This window comes from Cajanus cajan, chromosome 4, assembly GCF_000230855.2.
Source record: "Cajanus cajan strain Asha chromosome 4, NIPB_CcT2T_4, whole genome shotgun sequence".
Taxonomy (NCBI): domain Eukaryota; kingdom Viridiplantae; phylum Streptophyta; class Magnoliopsida; order Fabales; family Fabaceae; genus Cajanus; species Cajanus cajan.
In genome coordinates this window covers 77,529,974-77,551,933 of record NC_138520.1, presented here as the reverse complement: position 1 = coordinate 77,551,933, position 21,960 = coordinate 77,529,974, and the positions used below count along the sequence as shown (strand labels likewise).

The 21,960-nt window shown below is 29.7% G+C and overlaps 2 protein-coding genes, 1 long non-coding RNA gene and 1 pseudogene across 3 annotated transcripts; 1 reads left to right on the top strand and 3 right to left on the bottom strand.

Moving 5' to 3' along the window:
- Positions 1-1,835: 1,835 nt before the first annotated feature.
- LOC109812417 (uncharacterized) lies at positions 1,836-6,602 on the bottom strand. Its single transcript, XM_020376376.3, has 10 exons — positions 6,400-6,602; positions 5,652-5,720; positions 5,278-5,357; positions 4,338-4,437; positions 4,208-4,261; positions 3,365-3,442; positions 3,058-3,155; positions 2,926-2,983; positions 2,289-2,410; positions 1,836-2,145 (listed from the first exon to the last, which is right to left on the bottom strand). Exons 1-10 carry the CDS (start codon positions 6,556-6,558, stop codon positions 1,983-1,985), a joined length of 981 nt encoding a protein of 326 aa, XP_020231965.1. The 5' UTR covers positions 6,559-6,602; the 3' UTR covers positions 1,836-1,982.
- Positions 6,603-10,585: 3,983 nt separating this feature from the next.
- On the bottom strand, positions 10,586-20,476 carry LOC109812410 (ACT domain-containing protein ACR4). The gene is made up of 8 exons (XM_020376362.3): positions 20,335-20,476; positions 13,292-13,668; positions 13,150-13,195; positions 12,950-13,064; positions 12,776-12,843; positions 11,674-12,264; positions 11,322-11,426; positions 10,586-11,223 (listed from the first exon to the last, which is right to left on the bottom strand). Exons 2-8 carry the CDS (start codon positions 13,363-13,365, stop codon positions 10,879-10,881), a joined length of 1,344 nt encoding a protein of 447 aa, XP_020231951.1. The 5' UTR covers positions 13,366-13,668; positions 20,335-20,476; the 3' UTR covers positions 10,586-10,878.
- LOC145956982 (uncharacterized) lies at positions 14,825-16,847 on the top strand. The gene is made up of 2 exons (XR_014433426.1): positions 14,825-15,594; positions 16,573-16,847. It is a non-coding gene; the product is annotated as an uncharacterized LOC145956982 (long non-coding RNA).
- LOC114916768 (NAD(P)H-dependent 6'-deoxychalcone synthase-like) lies at positions 20,317-21,158 on the bottom strand (annotated as a pseudogene).
- Positions 21,159-21,960: the final 802 nt, after the last annotated feature.

Sequence of the window (21,960 nt, the reverse complement as noted above, 5' to 3'; positions counted from 1 at the left end):
AAAGGCCATTCTAACTGTAACAGCAGCACCACCACTTGTGATTCAATGCGCAAAATTGGAAATTATGAAACTAAAAGCAGAGTAATAAATTATGACGGTAGGGGTTGATCCACGCTTAAGCAAAATCAGGGGTTCGAATCCTGCCTTGTGTATGCAGCCGCGTTAAATCTTGGGACCAGCTATCCCACTCTTTGAGGTGCCTCCACCGTAACGAGGAGATTAGTCACTGCTGTCGGTGGTGGATATTTCAGGGACGAACAAAAAAAAAAGAATAACAAATTATGAATCTCATGTTAGGTACCCATATTTCCCATCTAACTCCTACAACCCAGTACCTACCTACTACCTTTTTTTTCTTTCTTTTTTTTCTTTTTTTTCATATTTTGCACGTATTAGGAAAAAATCATCATAATTTACTAGGTTATAATTAACACATATAATATTAAAAATGTAAGTAATAATTTATTGTATTTTATAATATTATAACATTATAATATTTGTTTGACTAAATTACATTTTTAACCTTTATTTTTATCAATTCGTAATTTTTGACTCTATTTTAAAATAAATATATTAAAATTTTCTAATTTTAAAAATATAGAATTTTGATCCTTTTGTCAAATTAATATCTATTAATTATTAAGTTTTTTATCCTTATATATCACGTCATTTAAGTGATGAAAAATTATCGAACAATATCAAAATTTAATGATGGATGAATATCAAATTAACAATAATTATTGAAAAAAATTCAAGATCCACATCGACTAAAGATTAGGTAATTAAATAGTATATAAGTGGAAAGCAATCCTTACTTTGTTAAGCTCATTCACTATTAAGGTTGAGTTAGACTCAAATCCACTATTATAAGATTAATAGAGAAATCAAAATTGTAATTTAACCTATTTATTTAGAACTAACAAAAAAATATGAACCCTTCTTAATCACATGTATTAATATCATATAAACATAATTTTTATGCATAATAAATAAACCAAGTGGATTAAGTCATGTTAGTATTGAAAGAACTAACAAAAAAATATGAACCCTTCTTAATCACATGTATTAATATCATATAAGCATAATTTTTATGCATAATAAATAAACCAAGTGGATTAAGTCATGTTAGTATTGAAACAATAAATCATGGGTAAATTGAAAATTGACGACATGAGGCTTAACACTCGAAGAAAAATTGAAATTGCACAGTCACAATAGGACAAAAAGTTATGTACTAGTGTCTTTTCCCATACTCTTTATCTCTTAATTTTTTTTTAACTCATCTCTTACATAAAGATTTAGAGAATCTTTATCTCTTCAACTTGATACACTTGTCCTGTCCTAGATCTACGTACTCCCAAGTTAAAGCTGAGATAGAACAATAGATTTATGGTGCTATTTGAGATTTTAATCAAGATAAGATTAAGTTCTATAAAAACACGTATATGTACCCAAAGTGTCTTGCATAAAAAGGACATTGCAATTTTATAATTGTCTTGATGAACAACAATAAAGTTCCACCTATTATCTACCTGACTACCTCTCTGAATTATATGTTAAGGCTTTCAGGTAAATTGATTGATTGCAGTCAAGTTGTACACAGTTGAACCAGAGCAAGAAACTGTGATTCGACAACTAAATTATCAACAACAAATGATTTACTTCACAGTTCACACAAAAAGAACCAAACCATCCCCCACTTCAAGAGAAGACAAAAAAATTTACACCTTGTATTTTGATTCTACTCCACATTCTTATTCATTTATTGTTTTCTTTTCCCTGAGATTTTATTTTATCTTTAAAAAAAACTTGTGCTTATATATACATATGCACAATGGCAAAAAACTGTTCTTTTATGTATGTGTTACCAAAAACAGAAGAGCTCAGTAAGAAAGTTAAAAAACATCTTCAATGCTGTCACAATTGTAATTTGCATTCAACAGCTAAAAACATTTTATACAACTCAAAGAGCACCCCCGGTTTCAATTCTTGACTGGAGTCAATTGGTTTTGGAAGAGTTGTTTAGCTGTTTTTCCCATGATCCACTCTAAATCTGATGAAGGCAAAGAGATCTCATTGGCAATAAGATGCACTGCATCTTTGGCTCCTTTGTAACCACATTCAGCAACAACAAATGGAAAATCGCTGTAACAGAGTGATTGGGAAAAAGAAAAAGTTAATTTGGTTGTTTATGGACAAGATTCTCTTATCTCTTCCTTTCCCTGTTCTACTGTTTCCTAACAAAGTTGATTACTATTTCAGCTGAACACGTGTGATTGGAAAGTTACCTGCCCCACATTACACGATTAGCACCAAAGTGAGAGACAACTTGGGATAAGAGAGGAGACAGGTCCAGATAAGGAAACTGCACTCTTGACACTCTGAAAAGGGCACTAAATTTCACATGTACCTGTCAAATTTTCAAACTTGGTATTACTATGGAGGTTTCACTAATTACGGAAAAAAGAAAACAAACTAATAATTATTTTAATAAGGGACTTCAGAAGGTTAAACAAATTTAGTTAGTTAAAGAGAAAAAAACTATGCACCAACAATGTAAAACAGTTTTACCTGTTATCCAATTACAAACCATTATTATGATGAGTTTTCTGACTTTTACAACAATTACTTCAAATTATGACTTTTTATTGGTTGAGATGCATGACCATTAAACCCGTTAGTCATATCCATATCTCATGTTTAATATTTTGTAAATTTACTTTTTTATCATTTTCTCAGATAATTGACAAGAGAATACTTCAGATACTCTGATATTAGCAAAAAAAGAATAAGCATATGCAAGAGCTACAAATTTGTGCTTCTCTCAAGGCTTTCTGCAGCACAGCAAAATTGCAATTAAAGAAAACTTTATGCATGCTTTTCTTCCTTCAAGTTTTTCTCATACGGAAAGAATCAAACACTTACCTGTGGGAATCTAGATAGATTTAAAAGTTGAGAAAAGACAAGACCTTCCTCATCATTTCTGCAACACAATATTCATATAAGGGGATATGCCAGGGCCTTTGAGACAATCATTATAAATATAATATGGCTTACAATGGTGGTTTGCAAAAGCTCAAGTGATCAAGCACTACAACTGTTGATGGAAATTCTGTGCATAATTGCTCAATTTCAGAAATATGCATGTCAAGCCCCTGAAATTAGTCAACCCAGTCATTCTTAATTTCCCTACTTCACATAAAAAAAGTGTCCCAACAGCTGTATAGAAGGGCCACAAGTAGGAATGTTATAGCAAACTAAAATTGTATTAATAGGAGGGGAAGAAGCTTTATAAGATGGTTCTTCTAAGATAGCAAACTAAGATAATTTACATATTACAATACAAGGAAATCAATAAACATACCTTCATACACATGAAGCCCACTGGCACATTGAGTTCTCCAGCCCTTTGGAAAATTGCCTTCCCAACTTTATTTGTCATCTGCAATGAGTTCATTCAAATATAACCCAGAAAAAAAAAAAAAAGAGACAATTTTGATACAATAAACAACAACATAACAAAGCCTTCTTCCATTAGATGAGATAGGCTACATGGTAAAATGATGCCATTGAACTCTGCCTGAAACCTTAATTTTGATCATATAATGTAAAAAGCTGTACGCTATTAGTGAAACATATGATGCCACCTTTTTATAAAGCAGTTCTAATCTTTTACTAAAAGTGAAAGACCATATTTACTACAAGTTAACATATTACAATGGTATGTATGACACTCTTATTTCTTGAAAGTGAGTCAAATTTAAGCTTTAAAAAGAATAAACTAGAAAGGAACATCCCTTATAACAAAAGTTTTGCTAAAATCCAATATTATTCACATCTTTGTTTCTTGCTAAACATATTTATCGCCTTTTCTTTGGATATCCTGTTTTAATCATTCATAGATTTGTCCACAATATATCTGTGATTTTCTTCTAAAGGTCGGCTAAAAACAAACATAAGGGTATTTCCTTGCTTGATATCCTTGTATCTGCCCTTATTCACAAGAAAATTCCTAGGAAGTTGAAATAATAATCACCACTGAGTATTCAATGCACATTTGGGTGAAGGAAGACTTCCTTATTGGTTCCTACCTTCTTCACTAATAAAAGTGATATAGAAGAGTAAGGGAAAAAAAGAATGACTCAGTTATGTTTTCAACCTAAATCATGAGCAGACAGACACGTGGGAAAGAAGAGGAGTTACCTACCTTTTCCCCGGATGGCCACAAATATGGGTTGAATCGAACAGCACGATAACCATCCTAAGACAAAAAGAAAAATTCAATTGCTTTCTAATAAAAATAAGCTATCTTGATAAAAAGAAATAATCCATTAAACCTTCAAAACAAGATCTTCAAACTGCTTAAGCCCATTTCCATCATCAGCTGGATTAGCAAGGCAACAACCAACAAATTTGGATGGGTATTTCTTCAAAACACTGCCCAATGAACAAATTGACAAATGGGAGAAAAACGTATTTTACTAACAAGGCTCCTTAATATTTTCACATGCATGTGGAAACACACATGCACGAATAAATTAGGAGGGCTCCTTTCTTCAAGCAATGAAGCAAATAGAATAGAAAATGATGGAATGATGGTCAGTATCAAGCCATTGTTATGGATATATTGGATTAGTATTTGGAGATCCAATGAGAAGAAATCCTATTTGTCAGGACTTTGGGATTAGACTTTCCTAAATTATCAGTCATTGTATTGTCAGAGCCTGTTTGGATACAAGCTTAGAAGCACGAGAGTTTTTTTTTTTTTTTTAATCAAAAACTACTCTTTATTTTCAGTAGAAAAACTCTCAAAAAAATGCTTCTACTTTGTATACAAACAAAATCCAAAACTACTTTCTAGAAAGTTACTACAAATAAAACTTTTCCTCCATGCCACACAAAATGCAGTCTTTTTCCCATTTCGAGCAAATCAGAAACACTGATAGAATCAAAATGTGGTCATCACAGCCCAGAGAAAGCTCATGTTAACCTTATCTTTATTTTTCCATATTAAGAAATAAAACATTGATACACGCAATGAGCATCAATTATTTATTCACATCAAAAAAATTAAGTGCATCAACCTCCTTTATATTTAGAGAAACCATATGAATCTCTAACCACATTTAGTACAAAAACAAGAATTTCATACATGACTAAATAGACAAACTTAACAGATCGGGCTTTTAAATCATTAGATTCTGGGTTTATGAAATTTCATATGGTCGGATGGTCCACAGTTTACATAGTTTAATTTTCCAAGAATTTTGAACAAACCTTGTGACATAACTATGATCAAATTTGTGATTAATTGGCTGCACAATGAGTGCACCATCTACTCCTGCCTCCTCCATACACTGAAAAAATTGAGCATCACTGCATCAGCATTGAGCATCGATGATATATACACAAACGCGATATCCAATCACAATCACTTTCCATGTAATTAACCTCAACCCATTAGAATTTGTGAGAAACGGCAGATAGGGAGACCGCATCACATTCTAAATGAATGAGTCAATATTTGCAGGAAATACAAGAATAAGGCCTCTACACACTGTTTACACAAATATTCAAAAACTATTAATTATTACTAAGTTATTGACCCATGAGTAAACATGGATAGAGAGATAAAATAACTAAATGCATACCTGGAGCAAAAAATCGGCATTTCCAGGTAAAGTAGGTTCTTGTCCAGGAGAATAAGGGAAATTTCCAGCCTTCACTTTCACCCACAAAAAAGAGAGGATAATACTTACTATGTGAACAAACTAACAAAAAGATAACAAACTATATAGTCATGAATATAATACAAAATCATTATGTTGCATACAAGCTTCTGCATAGGATTATGCAGAGAATTTTTTTTACTTTTAGTGAATTGAAGTAAATTTCATGGTCAACAAATATGTACGAACTTCAGTAATTATTAAGTATTTTTCATGTAAAATAAACACGAGCATTGCTAACAACACTCTCCTTCTATCATTTTCTATGTTATTACATTATTTGATAAGTAACAGACTAAAATAGAACCTTGGTCTCTTTTTGAATTTCTTTTTATCTCAGTTTGGTTCAAAACTTTCACTTTATTCTATTAAATCAAATTGGTTCTTCCATCAGTTTATTACACTAATCTTGTCCACTTGGTGACACCGCCAAATTGTAATACATGTCAGCCAAAACTAACAATTTGACTAATAAAGATAATTTAAGAGTAAGTGAAAATTATTAAATTTATAAAACCAAGAATTAAAAGGAGATACCAAAATTTGATTTTAGCCTAAGTAATAATATGATTAGTTGCAACTACTAGCAGTAATAATAATGATATTAACAATAAATAAAGGTTTGAGGTATGGATAAAGAAGAAAGGAGGGAAATGTGAAGGAGTGTTACCTCTTGAGGTGAAGCCCACACGTGGAGATGAGAATCAATGACTTTGGAAATTGCAGTGAAAGCCATTCTAACATTAACAGCACAACTTCTGATCCTCAATTTCGACCTAGGTTTCCTCAAATGGCTTGGACCGACCAGAGTACGAAGCCTCAGCGCCATTTGTTCTCAATTGTGATGTCAACCATAAATTACTTCTGATTCGGATGGGATCTTTTTTTTATTGCTTTTAATTATTTGTAAGTAAATTATCTTCTTGCTTTATTTAAAAAAAAAATTAACTTTATTCATTCCAGTATTTTAACATGTTCATACAGGTTAATTGGTTGTCTGGATTTATATATAAAAACAATTTTCTGTTTTCATGCATATAATTTTTTAATTTTATTTTTTCAAATTTAAGATTTTAAAATTAAAAATTAGGTACAATATCAATTAATTTAATAAATATTAATAATTTTTAATACCATTAAACAAATATAGAGATATAGAGTATTTTGATCCCAATAGTTATATATAATTAAAATTTATAAAAATTATATATAAAAATAAATATTAATATAAATTATATTTTAATTGTATATAAATAAATATTTTTAAGTATAAATTTTATTTTAAATTTATGATAGATAATTTATTTTTAAAATATCAAAATTAGTTCAAAATAATTATAATAAATAAAAATTAAAATTAATAAAAAGTTAAAAAAAATCTCTAAAAATTATCTCATTAAAAAAATGTCATTAAAAACTTTCACACAAAATAACTGTTTGTATTTAATATATGATAGTTAATTTTTTTATTTTATTTATTGAAAATAATATAAGATAAAAAGGACATAAGAGTTACTTATTTTTATTTTTAAAATAATAAATTATTCACAATATACATTATGATACTGTGTTAAAATTATATTTAAGAATATTATTATTTAATTAATAACATGTCAAAATCAATTTTTTTCAAAAACATAAAGTAAAAAGCAAAAATAAAATAAAAAATGGAAATTTAGATTTATAAAAAAAAACATAAAGTGGATTTTAAAAAATGTATAATTTAGATTTTAGATAATGATAAACTGTTGGAATATAAATTAGGATAAATGCACGAAAATTTAGAGTTGATTTTCATGAAAAAAAATTGTTCATCAATATTTACTATCTGAGAAAGAAAAATTTGTAATTTAAAGTTTAAGCATAAAGTAAAATTTTACATTAGTTAAATAATATATAAATGAGAAAAATTCATCATCTAATATACCATAAATTTTAAATCATAATGATAACTTAAAATTTTAAAATATTAAATAGATAAGTGTTTCTCATTTATATATTTTAATTAACCACTAAATCCTAAACCTTAAATTTTACTTCACATTTCACCCTTAATCCTAAATTTTACTTTATATTTAAATTCGAAGTGTAACAAACTCACAGCTAAAAATTTTACACTATCAGTTTTACAAATTATAGCAATTAAAATCAATTTTTTTTCTTTCAGCTAGAAATTTTACACTATCACAAAAATGGTAGCAATTAAACTCAAAAAAAAATTATTTCGGTACATTGTTCCTACGTTGAGAAGTGAAATTATATTGATATTTTGCAACTCTTTTTCTCAAAATCAAACACATTTAAAATTCCATGCGAATAGCTTAAATAACAATTATGTATGTCCACAAATGAGGGAATTTTCATCTTAGAATGGGTTGTGGCTCTGGATTTAGATCATACGTGAGAATGAGTGAACCAAGACTGCACAGTTTTCCACACGCGTTTACCCGAAAAGACTGTAGTTTGTAGTCTTCCTTTAAACCCGCGTAAGTGTGGTGACTATAAGAAACGTCTCAATCTAGCCCCCATTATATGGAAACCACACGATTTCTTTTGGAAGGTAAACGACACGTGCTACTTACTCTACATTTGTGTGCCACATAACACCCTCTTTTCAGTTTTTTTTTTAATTTTTTTTTTACATAAGATAATATATAAAAAAAATTATTATAGTTGTGTTTAACGTGATGTGATTTGGATACATAATTTGAAAGTACTTAGTCTAATATTTCATGTATTATTGCATAATTGAATCTATAACTCGTCTTATCAGGTGTGTTCATTTATTTAAGAATAAAATAATATTTTTATTGAGATTTTATGTTTATATTAAAAATTAAATCCTAATTTTTAATTAAAGAATTATGTCTATAATATGTGACTGAAAAAAGGTAAATGTAATAATTGTTTAAAGTTTAATTATTGTGTTTCAAAAGTAGAAATGTATAAACCATCCAATAATACATGGATGTTTAAAACGATGTTTCTTATTCAATAAATAATAAATATATAGAAGTTATAACTATTTTTTTTTTAAATATTAAAAATCATCTCCAAAATGCGTGACTAAACACGTTATACATGTGAATGTAATGATTAATTAAAATTTATTTGACATTCAACATGTCTCTCATAACATAAAATGAGTAAACAATTTAATAATATATACATATTTTGAATTATGTTTTTCATCCAATAAATAACGTCAAAATGAGTTAAAGATGCGTAAGTTACAATTAAAAAGCTTTAACTCGGATGTTAAAAATCATGTCCATGATGCGTGGCTAAATACGCTATACATGTGAATGTAATGATTAATTAGAGTTTGGTTGATGTTCAATGTGTTTGTCAAAAAGTGAAAAGCACATAAACCATCCAATAATGCATGCATATTTAGAATTATGTTTTTCATCAAATAAATAATGTTAAATGAGTTAAAGATGTTGAAAGTATAACTAGAAGCTTTTATTGTTAAAATCATGCCCATGATGCGTGGTTAAATATGTTACACATGTGACCGTAATGATTAGTTAGAGTTTAATAGACATTCAACATGCTTAAAGAAGTGAAAACTACATAAATCAAATCCAACATGCATATTTAAAATTATGTTTCCCTTCCAATATATAATGTCAAATGGATTAAAGATGTGAAAGGTATAACTAGAAATTTTTACTCATACATTAGAAATCATGTCCATGATTTATGACTAAACACACTACACATGTGAATACATCGATTAGTTAAAATTTGATTGACATTCAACATACCTCGAAAAGTGGAAATTGCATAAACCAAATTCATTATGCATATTTATAATTAAGTTACCAATACAATAAATAACGTCAAATGGGTTAAAGATGTGGAAGGTACAACTACAAGCTTTTATCCATACTTTTAAAAATTAAGTCCATGATTTGTGGCTAAACATGTTATGCGTATGACGTGAATGTAATGATTGGTTAGATTTTGATTGACGTTCAGCATCCCTTGAAAAATGAAAATCGTGTAAGTAAATACAATAACACATATTTAAAATTACGTTTCATTCAATGAATAATGCCAAATGAATTAAAGATATGAAAGGTGCAACTAAAAGAGCATATTTAGAATTATGTTTCCTATTCAATGAACAACGCCAAATGGATTAAAGATGAAGAAAATACAACTAAAAGTTTTTACTCATACGTTAAAAATCATGTTCATGATTCGCGACTAAACATGCTACACATGTGATATGAACACAATGATTAGATTTTGATTGATGTTTCAACCTACCTTTAAAAGTGGAAACCGCATAAACCAAATCCAATAATACATGCGTATGTTTCCCATTCAATAAATATCGTTAAATGGGTTAAAGATGTGGAATCTTAAACTAGAAGTTCAATCAAATATTAAAAATTGTCTCAATGATGCGTGACTAAACATACTACACATGTAAATGCAATGATTAGTTAGAGTCTATCGACATTCCTTGAAAAATGGAAACCACATAAATCAAGTTCATATTTAGGATCACATTCCTCATCCAATAAATAAAATCAAATAGGTTAAAATGTGGAAACTAGAACTAGAAACTTTTACTTTAATGTTAAAAATCATGTTTGTAATGTGTGACTAAATACACCATACATTAAATACAATGATTAGTTAGAGTTGGATAGATGTTCAACATGCATAAGAAAGTGGAAACCGTGTAAATCAAATCATCACCATTTCAAAAAAGGCAACGGTTACATCCTATATTATTAACATTTTTTTATAGATTTTATCTTCTAAACTATTGTGTTATGGTGAACAAATAGTAGGTTTTTCTTGTGTGTGTATTGACAATGTTTTTGAGACCACAAGAATGTATCAAAGGCATATTAATATACAATTCACAATGAAACATGCCTAAATCAAACTCTATAATTTGACATCTAATTACATTCTCAAAAGAATGTAACAAATATACAATTCACTTAGAAATATGTCGAGATCAAACTCTACAATCTAACATCTAATTACAACTTACTCCAGATCTAGAAAGATCTACCATAAAGCATTGCAATGGAAATCCAAGCAGCCTGTCTAGGCTAAACTAATCTACTGTTTACAAATTAGAACAATATAGATAGCTCCTATTTATGGAAATACTCTAGGTTCAAGAATAAGACTTCATTAGACCCAAGTTGTAAAGAAATTTCTCAGAGCTTGATCGAAAAAGATTAGACAAAGAGAATTTTCCACTCTCTTGGGATGGAGGTTTTGAGCAGACATCATCTTTCACTTGCAGTATGGTCAAACCAATTTCTTTTCGAACTGCTTCGATTGTTTCACTCTTAACTGGATTTCCGGTTACATCAGTCACATAAAAAACATTCATGGCTTGGGTATCCCTGGTTGTAACTTCAGCTCGGTTGACTGAGAGACCATTTTCTCTAAAGATGCGAGTTACATCAGACAAAAGGCCAACCCTGTCTTCACCACATAGTTCTAGCTTTATGCCCTGCAATATCAAAAATACAAAAATATTAGTATCACATAAATATTTGGTAAAGAATTGTGAATTGGCATCCAAATCATGTGTAGTAGTGGCAGTAGTACCTCAGAAGTTCGTCTCCTAACAGCAGCCTCCAAACAATGAATCACCCTTTGCCTTTCTGCTTCAGAACTGATAGGACTTCCATCCACATGCCTTATATAATATTCCTGTAAAAGAGGGCAAAACATTTAAATTAGTGACGTTTAATGGTATAGCTAGTACCTTGAATGAGGACTTTCAATAGCAATCAGCAACAACAAACAAGCTGATAGGAAGGAATTATATAAATAGGCTTTTGATTTTCTACTTTAGTAAATGTAATGTAACCAAGTATGATAATTATCATTCAAGACTAAGCCGGTAAGATGAAGAAGTACTAACAGTATGTTAATTCCAAGAACATCAAGAACAAACCTGATATGCCTCTGGTCCTTCAGCAATGACAGTTCCATGGTACACAACATACTGCATGTCTGTGAGTGTGCACACAGTATCAAACAGCAACTTTGGTCTGTCTGGACACCTCAGGTTCACAACAGTGTATCCCTTATCTGTGCAATCATCAACAGTCACAAGGAGTTTGTTCTTGTCACTTGTTGATCCAGAATCCCCATCATAATCGCGGTCGGCGTACATCAACTGATGCAACCTCCTTTCCTTGTGAGTAGAACCAACAGAAACAGCAGTGTTGGCATTCTTCTTGTCAATGTCTCCTTCGAGCACATACAGCAGAAGCTGCTTGATCTTGGCAAGGCGATCCGGATTGTCGATGGACAATCCTGTTCCCTCATCTGTGATGTAAACAACAGATGCCATTCTTGAATTGTGGGTCCAGACTTCTGCTGCTACCACATTGCATTTGAGGTCTGCAAGAACGGCAAACACTTCTGAAAGCAATCCTGGCCTGTCTCTTCCGGTTAATTCAATGGTTGTATGTTTTGCCTCAGCTTGGACCCCAACAGACCTTCTCAAGGATCGGAAACTAGAGGCTCTTGGACCCAGTGACTGCAACAAGAAAAAAGAATCATCATCATGAATTGATAAATTCAAATGGATCCATAGAGAATAATGACATAAAAGAGTGAAATTGCTGATTCATGTTTGAAAATGAAAACAAACTAGTCCTTGTTTTCTCAGGTTCCTTCTCAATTAATTTGTTGAAAAGAAATTTTATAAACAGAATCATGGCATTATTTCCTTTCTAGGATTAATATGCAGACCAAGCAATCACTCCTTTTCCACTTGTTTCCCATTTCCTATTCCATTCAAAGATAACAGCAAAGAATTCAAGGTCATGAATTCACAAAACTATGAGCTGGAAATTGAAATTTTGAGCAGGATTATATCATATATATGAGCATGGCGTTTAAGAAACTAAGATAATTCATAATTGAATGCTGCTTTTAAGGGGGTAAAAAGAAAAATAAGAAATAGACTCAATCTCAATTCCAATGCCAAATTACATAGGAAATGACACAAACATAAAACTGGCCTCAGATTATTTTTGCAGATCTACCTGCTGAATGCGGTCGGCTACATCATCTTGCATAAACTTTTTCCCATTTTGATCCGTAACATGAAAAACTGGCCAGTGAGAAAAAAAAAATCACACAAAACAAGATTACAAACGCAATTCACCAAAGCCATGGTAGATGGAAAATTGAGAAAGTGAGTGTGAAGAGAACCGTACCATCCATGAACCACCCACCATCAGAGGAAATGTAAGCTCGTCTAACACTGAGATTCATGTCAGTGAGAACCTGAACCACTTCCAGCAAGCTCCCACGTCTGTTGGCGCTGTCAACCTGCAACAATCACGGAAAATTGGTCACACAAAAGACCCTTTTGCAATGCAGCAAAAGGGGTGTGAATGGAAGCTGAATTTGTCACCTTTATCACAGTGGCTGTTCTGCTCGAAATGTTATCCACAGCAACTCTACAAAACAGAAAGCAAGCAGTATTGAGTTGCATAAACAACAGCAGAAAGGAGCAACAAGAGAAAAGGGTTGGAAGATGAGAGTTTTTGGTCCACCTTGGGGGGTTCATTCGAATTACAAGCTTCTCAAATTCATCATGGAGAGGGAGAGGAGAGGACCAACAATCCATGGGGTGTGGTGGGAAACAGAACAGAACAGAGCAGAGTGGTTTGTTTGGATAACGGAGAGTGTGTTTGGGGTGTGAGTTTGTTTGTGTCTGATTTGATTCGTGTGTTGGACTTTCCTTGTACCTTCGGAATTGGGATGTGTGTTATGTTGTGTTGGGGCTTTAGAATATGGTCGAGTGATGGATTGATTGGTGGGATGGCTCCTAAGATGGACCAAGAGTTTCCCAACGACACACCACACAGCACAAATAACAGCAACACCCTATCATATTTACTCTTCACAACACCACCTTCATGCTAAATATCTATCAATTTTATCAAAGATTAATATATTTATTTAAATTTATATATATATATATAATTAATTCATTTTATACATAATGAAAATAATTAAATATGTTATTCTGTATAAATTTATACTATATTTATTAAAATATCTTTAATCACATTAATTATTGTGAATAGTATTCTCATTTATTGTCTTAAAAATATTTTTAATTAAGAATATTAAATATAGTTGACTTAATTAAAATTTGTTTATATTAAAATTAAAAAAATTTAAATATTTTTTTACTTATATATATAAGCTCAAAGGAAGTACTTTTTTACTAAAAATTTTAGTGACTTTGTTAAAAGTTAATATACATCAAAAGATTTGGCTAGTTACTTTTACTAAGTTTTTACTTACTTTGCTAAAAATTAATATCTATCAGAAAAATTGACACCTCACTTTTACCAAGGTTTTGACTAACTTTGTTGTTTGATATTATGTGGATCTATATTTAAAGTTGATAATTAAATATTGATTTATAATTAAAGATTGATTTAGATTTTTCTAATAATCAAATATTATTTTAATAAAGATAAAAATCAAACCTAAGATCATTAGGTCAACGGGTATCTTAGGTAGACCTGACGATCATGGAATTAAGAGACTTAATTTTTACAATCTCACATAAAATATATATTATATATTTTTTAAAACATTTTTAATCACATTCATGATAGATAATACTATCATTTATTACCATATGAATATTTTTGAATTAAGAATAAGAATATTAAATAAAATTGACTTAATTAAAATTTAATTATATTTTAATCTAAGAATTTTAAGTATTTTTTTCTTATATATAAGTAGTTAAGTACCGTCATAAAACTTGATTACTAATTTGAATTAGATTTTTCCTTTTGACCATAATTTTTTTTAATCTGGGTAATAAAATCCAAATTCATGGAAAAACCAAGAGGTATCGGTTATGTTTTGTTTTCTTTAATGGGGCTAAATATTTATTGAATTATTTACTATCATAATTAATGGTCAATAAATGTTTAATTACTCAATAAAGATGCCTGTCCAAAAAAAATGACTTTGACTTTGGTTTGGTAGCAATAACTGTAACATCCCAATTTTCAAAATGGTAATTACTATTATTATTATTATTATTACATAGTATTTGGTCATAATTTGAGGATTATCTTTTATTTCAATTGTAGCTAATTTACACTCCATTTATGATTAATTATAGGCTTTAGAAACATATGTATATTGTTGGGCTTAATTAGATAGTTGTAAACTTTCTTTTTGTTAAAATCGTTTTCGCTGGGCTGACTGGCAAGCCTCGGTTTTTGGGGCATAACTCGGTCTGTAGTTGTCCAAATGATACAAACTTTATATCAATGGAAAGCTAAGATAAAATACTATAACTTTTATGAAGAAACCATTTTCAAATTCCTTCATCTACCATGTTGAATATTCTAAAAACCGCAACATATTTAACTCACGCTGGCAGCCTGACCCCTATTCACTAAAACAGTCATATCTGGAGTAATAGATCTCCTTTTTCGGTGATTCCAAAACGATTGAAAAGATAACATCCTAAGCTACAACTTTCATGAAGACCTCGTGACCAAATTCAGTCGTCTAGAAGGTCAAAATGGGAGTGCCAAAGGACGTGTCCACTAAACTCCACTAACCATCCACCATCACCACTAACTCCTCCACTACCACCACTAACTCATCCACTAAACCTAATTTCCTTATATTTTAATGTCTTTTGAAGGCTATAAATAGCCCCTCAATTCTTCATTTCAGAACCTCCCTAAAACACTTCTCATTTCTCTTCTCTTGTAATTTTTCTCTCTACGTTCTGCTTAGACTGAAGGAGCCTAGGGGAAGAAGTTCTGCTCTAAGTTTTAGCGAGATTCTGCCCAAATTTCTGTATATCCAGGTAAGGGGGGAGTGGGAAACCTCGCTTGGGGGTGTGGGAGTAATCGTTAAATAGTTGTTTGTAGATTGGCTCCCGATCTTATGTCTGTTGTTTGTATGAAATATTGTTATTAATGTGCTTTGCTTTTTATATTACTTGATTTCTTGTCTGTAGTAAATAATAACTATACTATTTTTATAAAAGAAAAATAAATAAATTGTTTATTAATAAAGATATGGAAGGCTAAGCCTCCTATTAATTAATAAATATGTAATTGATGTTAAAAATGAATAAGTTTTAAAATAAAAATACCTATACGAACTTATGAAGATCTTATTATGACTTGAGTATATGAAGTATATATGAGACCTGTGCGGACCTATGAGGATATGACTGTATGAAATATGTACTCATGACTTGTGACCTATGATCCATGAATGGACCATTGAACTGTTGAACTATTGGACCGTAGGACTATTGGACTGATTGGACCATTGGACCGTTGGACTATTGGACTATTAAAGTTGGATTAATAAAATAAATCATAATTATGAAATATGAATCTTATATGTGTAATATGCTAAATGTTGAGTCTATGAATGTATGACATGCATCATATGCATATATTATTCCAGGTGTGCCGCTGAGGCCGCATACCAGTGATGCTAACAAGGTGTATGAACACCAGTGATAGGTGTGCCTTCGGGACACCAGTGATGTAACATGCTAACGAGGTGTATGAACACCAGTGATAGGTGTACCTTTGGGTCACCAGTGATAAATTCTGAAACTTCCGTATGGCGCCACATGCATGCATTTTGTGAGTCGAGTCAATAAAATCATTGCATGATTTATAAATGTACATATATATATATATATATGATATTGATTATATTGTATGTGTGTGTGCTATTTAACTTTTATTTCTATACCTGCAACTAAGTGAGAAGTTTCTCACTCCTCTTGTTATTCTTGTATATGTTTAAATTTATGTTGCAGGTAATCTTAATCATGAGGATGTTGGTAATGAAGTCTAAAGGCTTAAGTGGGCATGCTCTGATAGGATGTGACATCGGGCTTAGCTAGGCTTCTTTCTGGGATAATAATGTTTTATTTTCCTTCTTTTGAAATTTAAATATATTTGTATGATATAAACAAAAATTATAAATTGATTCCTAACTAGGAGGCACTGCCACCTTTACTGAGATTAATTTATAATCTTTGTTTTATTATGACTTCTTGAGTTTGGTATAAATGTTAATTACGAATGTGCATCTTCTACCTTATGATATTTATTATCGCTCTAATATATTTTTTTTAATATAGTTAATGCTTATTAAGTAATTATGTTGGGGTAGAGGGTGTCACAATAACAACTCTCTACCTTAAAAAGGGGTAATGTTATCTGGGGAGAAATTTTATATGAAAAAAAATTACTCATTTTAAAAACATAGTATTTCATGAAATTGGATTTTATTTTTCAAGCTAAGTCATACACGTATTCAGACTTTTTGAACGTTTATGAAATTAATTTAAAATTTTGCATTTTCTATGAGAAAGGTTGTGATTTATGTGTGTTTTTGACTGATAAAAAAGGCTGTGATTTATGTGAACTGTTTTTTTTATTATTTTAATTCGTCTAAAGTTATAAACGTTATATCAACCCTTTTGACTTTTGTAACTGTTTTACAAGAGTTAAAAAAAAATTAATTAATGACATTAGTCAATAATTTATTTTTATATTATTTTAATTTAAATTATTTTTTAAAAAATATAGGACTTTATTTTTCTGTTTTCTTCACATAATCAATTGATGTATATTCACTTAAATAATGATGTTTTGACTAACGTTTGACTAGTGATCATCCTCTGTCGTCGTGAAAGAGAAAAAACCCAAAAAACTAATATATTGCATTTATTACTCTTTGTTGACCAAAAAATTCAACAAGTGATTAAGTAAAATTTTGTAAAACAAAATTAATGCAGTGAACAATTTGAACGAGGTCTAATAAAAAAAAGACTAAAGTAAACCTCCTAAAACGTTTTTGTAAAACAACCAAAGATATGTTAAAAACTGAAGTGCAAAATTATAACTGTTGATGCAAATATTAATAATCAAAATTTTAATAATCTTATGAGTTTTAGTAATGACTAATGAGTTTGGATTCTTAAAAAATGTTTTGTTTGAATCTCCTAAAATACAATTAAGTAAAAATAATTTTAAAATTTATATATTGAGTATTATTTATATTAATTGGTTGCATATAATTTTATAATATATATATATATATAAGTAGGGAAAAAAAATGATGTTATGTGGTTGGTGGTGAGTGGTGTGAAACATGTTTCTAATTTGTGATAAGAAATGAGCTGGCATTTACAGTGTTGCTTTGAATGAATAAACCGCTTAACAATGACTTGCCTGTCATCCACGCGCTCACTCAAATCGCTTTTCTTTTTAAGTCAAACCTTGTTTTACAATTCAGGTTACTTAAGATACCAACCATCATAATCATATATTTCCAATTTCATTTTCTAAATATCATCTTTTTTACTCATTAAAACAAATACACTACATCAATTATATCATCTTCATTCAGTTTAACCAATGATATTCAATTTTATTTTATTTTTTAAATATACAATTATGTTAAATACTTTAAAAAATTATTATTCACATTATATCGATGTCTGACAAAAGATATATATGTGTTTAGGATTTAGGATGTTTAAATATTTGAAAATAATCTTTCCCGTTAAATAATACGAATGGCCAAGTGTATCGTCATATGTACTTATGTCCGTGTACAAACCGCTAGGAATTAGTTTTTTTTTTTTTAAAGAATAATAAGACAATGTTTAGAAATAATTTTAGAAGTATTTTTAAGAGTTTTTTTTATTAAAAATATTTTTAATAAAAAAAACTCTCTAAAAAGTTTGTAATTTATATTCGAACAGATTCTAAGTATATTTTTGGATATGTGTCGCTATAATTAATTTTGAATCAATGTTAATTTTTATAATTGATTTTGAGTAATTATAAGTTAAAAGTAATGTAATTTTCGTTTGAATGAAAAAAAAACATATTGAATATTATTTGAAAATTTGTTATCAAAAGTTGATTTCAAGTGTGTAATTAAAAATCTAGGCAAGCAAAACTCAACTTGATTTTATTTTATGAAGAAATTATTAATAATTACTCTTAAGTGGAAGTGATTCAAGTGAATTTTGATATCTTAAAATTAATTTTGTTAATAATTAAACATACAACAAACATAATTTTGATTGTTTTTTATGTAATTAATTTGATTTTAAACATATTTGACATGAAACCAAACACATCCTAAAGGGATCAATTGTATAAAAAAGAAACAAATCAATTAATGTCATTGTTAATTCTTTTATAGAGAAATACTAGCAAGATACTCTTTTTTATTGGTTGAAATTTATTAAAAAAATATAAAATTTTATAGGATCTATATTCTATTTAATAATTTTTTCTATTCATTTTGTAATTTTTAATAAATTATAATTAATAAGAATGAGTGCATTAAAAAGTGTTACTAGCACTCATTTTATATATAAGGGAGAATGAATTCGTTTACTCTATGAGGAAGTCTATTTAAACTTATTTCTTTTACTAACTCATATTCTATATTAAATTTCAATAATCAAACCATTGAATTTAAAGTTTCTAATGCATAGATCAAATTTACAAATTTTTAAAAAATTTAAAAATTATTTGATACCTCGTTTCGTTAATTCAAATTGGCAGATAATTATAAAATTATTTCATATGTTAATTTCAATTAATAAAATAAAGTAGAAAATAATTTTCAAATTTTTAATGAATGTGCAAATTTAATCTATGTATTAAGAACTTTAAATTCAATGATTAAATCATTGAAATTTGATATAGAACATGAGTTATTGAACGAAATAAATCTAAATAGACTTACTCTTATATATATATATATATATATATATATATATATATATATAGGGGAATGCTAATATACTTCCACCTATTTTTTAGTGGGAGTATGTTAGCAACCTACACCAAAATTTTAGGACAAAAAAATCACTCATTTCTTTTGATTTGGTTAAATTCGTACAAAGGATATTATAGTAATTTAATTTAATTTTAAATGAAAATTTTTTAGTGGGAGTATGTTAGCAACCTACACCAAAATTTTAGGACAAAAAAACCACTCATTTCTTTTGATTTGGTTAATTTGTATAAAGGATATTATAGTAATTTAATTTAATTTTAAATAATAAAAAAATATTTTCTCTCTCTTATTAATTTCATTCTCTAAGTCATTTTTCTCTCATATTAAATTCTTTCTCTAACTCATTTCTCTTTCCTATTAAATTCTTTCTCTAACTTATTTACATCTCTCCTATTAAATTCCTTCTTTAACTCATTTCTCTCTCATCTCTCATGATATCTCTCTCTGAACAAATAAAAATTAATTAATAGAAAAAATAAATGATTTGGAGAATGAAATTAATAAGAAAGAGAAAATATTTTATTTTTATTTAAAATTAAATTAAATTATTATAATATTCTTTGTACGAATTAACCAAATCAAAAGAAATAAATGGTTTTTTTGTCCTAAAATTTTAGTGTAGGTTGCTAACATACTCTCACTAAAAAATAGGTAAAAATTTATTAGCATTCCCTATATATATATATATATATATATATATATATATATATATATATTAAGTTAATGTGACTTAGAAATTAGCATATACCTGAGCTGCAGTCTTGCCATGAGCATCTGCCAATTCTTTGAGTACATCATTGTCCATCACCAAATTAGCACCCTTCCTCAGGGGTGAGAAGGCAGTTACTGTAATACCCTTTGCCTTTCAGAAATCTCTAAGTATGTGTTGTTGCCAACCAAGGTTAACTTCTATCTGTTAATTAGGATTAAGGTTTAATTCAATCAATGATTTAGAATATATTTAAGCTTCTTGATGGAGAAGTTGCTGACTCCAATGACTTTGGTGAGGCCAAGTCTTTGGTATTCCTCCATGGATCCCCACACACCCTTCATGTCAAATTCCACTATCTCTGATACTTCAATGGGGTACACAACTTTTCCTGGCTTAGTAGCCAAGGGCCAGTGTATCAGAAAGAGATCCAAGTATTCTAGTACCACCATATTTTGGATTAAGAACAAAATTTAGATAAAGTTAAATAAGTGTTGTTCTCTAGAAAAGTTATTTCAATAATTTGCGTAACGAAAAGTTGATTAAATATTAATGCATATTATTGAAATGAAAAGTTGATTATCAGTGACCCATAATTTGGAAGTGATGAAGAGATCATCCCCAGATGCAATTAGGCCAAGTCTAAGTGCTTCTGCTATGGCTTCTCCTACAGATTGCTCGCACCATAGACAGCAGCAGTATCAACATGTCTGTCTGTGACCTTGTTTGATGGCCTCAAGGACTGCATCCTTTGTACTAACTATACTGGTTGCCTCCGGCGCAGTGCCGAGGCCAACCACTGGCATTTTCCGCCGTGAGGAGGAGGAGCTGAGAGATACCTAAGGGACTTGGGTGGCACTCATTTTGCCTTAGGAGATTGGATAATAATGCTAAATTGGGCGTAAATTACTTTGTTGATTATGTTAATGTTAACTAGAGGGAGGTCGTAGTTCCTTTTATACTAAAATTTTTGTTTAATTGCACTTTTGGTCCTCCTAATTTAGTGTAGGAGTAATTTTAGTCCTCATAATTTGAATTGCTTAATTTTAGTATATAAATTTTAATAATGGACAATTTTAGTCCCACAAATAATTTACCATCCAAAATTTAACAGACGTTAATGATGTGAATCTTATGCTAAATAAACATTAATTATATATCATTTAATTTTTTACGTGTCAAATTATTTAATATTCAAATTTTAAAATTTTTTAATTCAAATAATATTGAAAACAAAATGAAAAGGATATTGATATCAATCGTAGTGAGAATTTTTCACTAAAATAGAATTTTTAATTTTTTTTTTTACTTTTTGGATCTGAGCATGATGTAAATCTAGATCCAAAACGACCCGTTCTTCTTTCAGAACGGCCCGTTCTCCATGCAGCACTTGCAGAACGGCTCGTTCTCCTTTTAGAATGGTCCATTCTGGATGCAAAAGTACACACATGACGAATGGATCAAAACGGGTTGTTCTGCTTGGACGTTCCAGTTTCAAAATTAACAGACTACGCGTGCAAGCAGAATGGCCCGTTCTACTTGGAGAACGGGTCGTTCCAATTGCAACATTAACACACAACTTGAACTATAAATAGAAAAGAAAAAAAAATTTAAACACTACTCAAAATTCGGTTCCCCGGGAACCGAATTCTGAGCCCGAGAACC

Bases quoted from the DNA above. Each gene is read 5' to 3' on its own strand.
- LOC109812417 (XM_020376376.3), bottom strand. From the start codon at position 6,558: ATGGCGCTGAGGCTTCGTACTCTGGTCGGTCCAAGCCATTTGAGGAAA. The intron at 5,358-5,651 runs GTATGCATTTAG...CAATTTTTTCAG, and splicing joins ATGCCGATTTTTTGCTCCAG to TGTATGGAGGAGGCAGGAGT. The intron at 2,146-2,288 runs GTAACTTTCCAA...ACTCTGTTACAG, and splicing joins AATCGTGTAATGTGGGGCAG to CGATTTTCCATTTGTTGTTG.
- LOC109812410 (XM_020376362.3), bottom strand. From the start codon at position 13,365: ATGGATTGTTGGTCCTCTCCTCTCCCTCTCCATGATGAATTTGAGAAG. The intron at 13,196-13,291 runs GTGGACCAAAAA...TCTGTTTTGTAG, and splicing joins ATTCGAATGAACCCCCCAAG to AGTTGCTGTGGATAACATTT. The intron at 11,427-11,673 runs GTTTGTTCTTGA...CCTCTTTTACAG, and splicing joins AAGGACCAGAGGCATATCAG to GAATATTATATAAGGCATGT.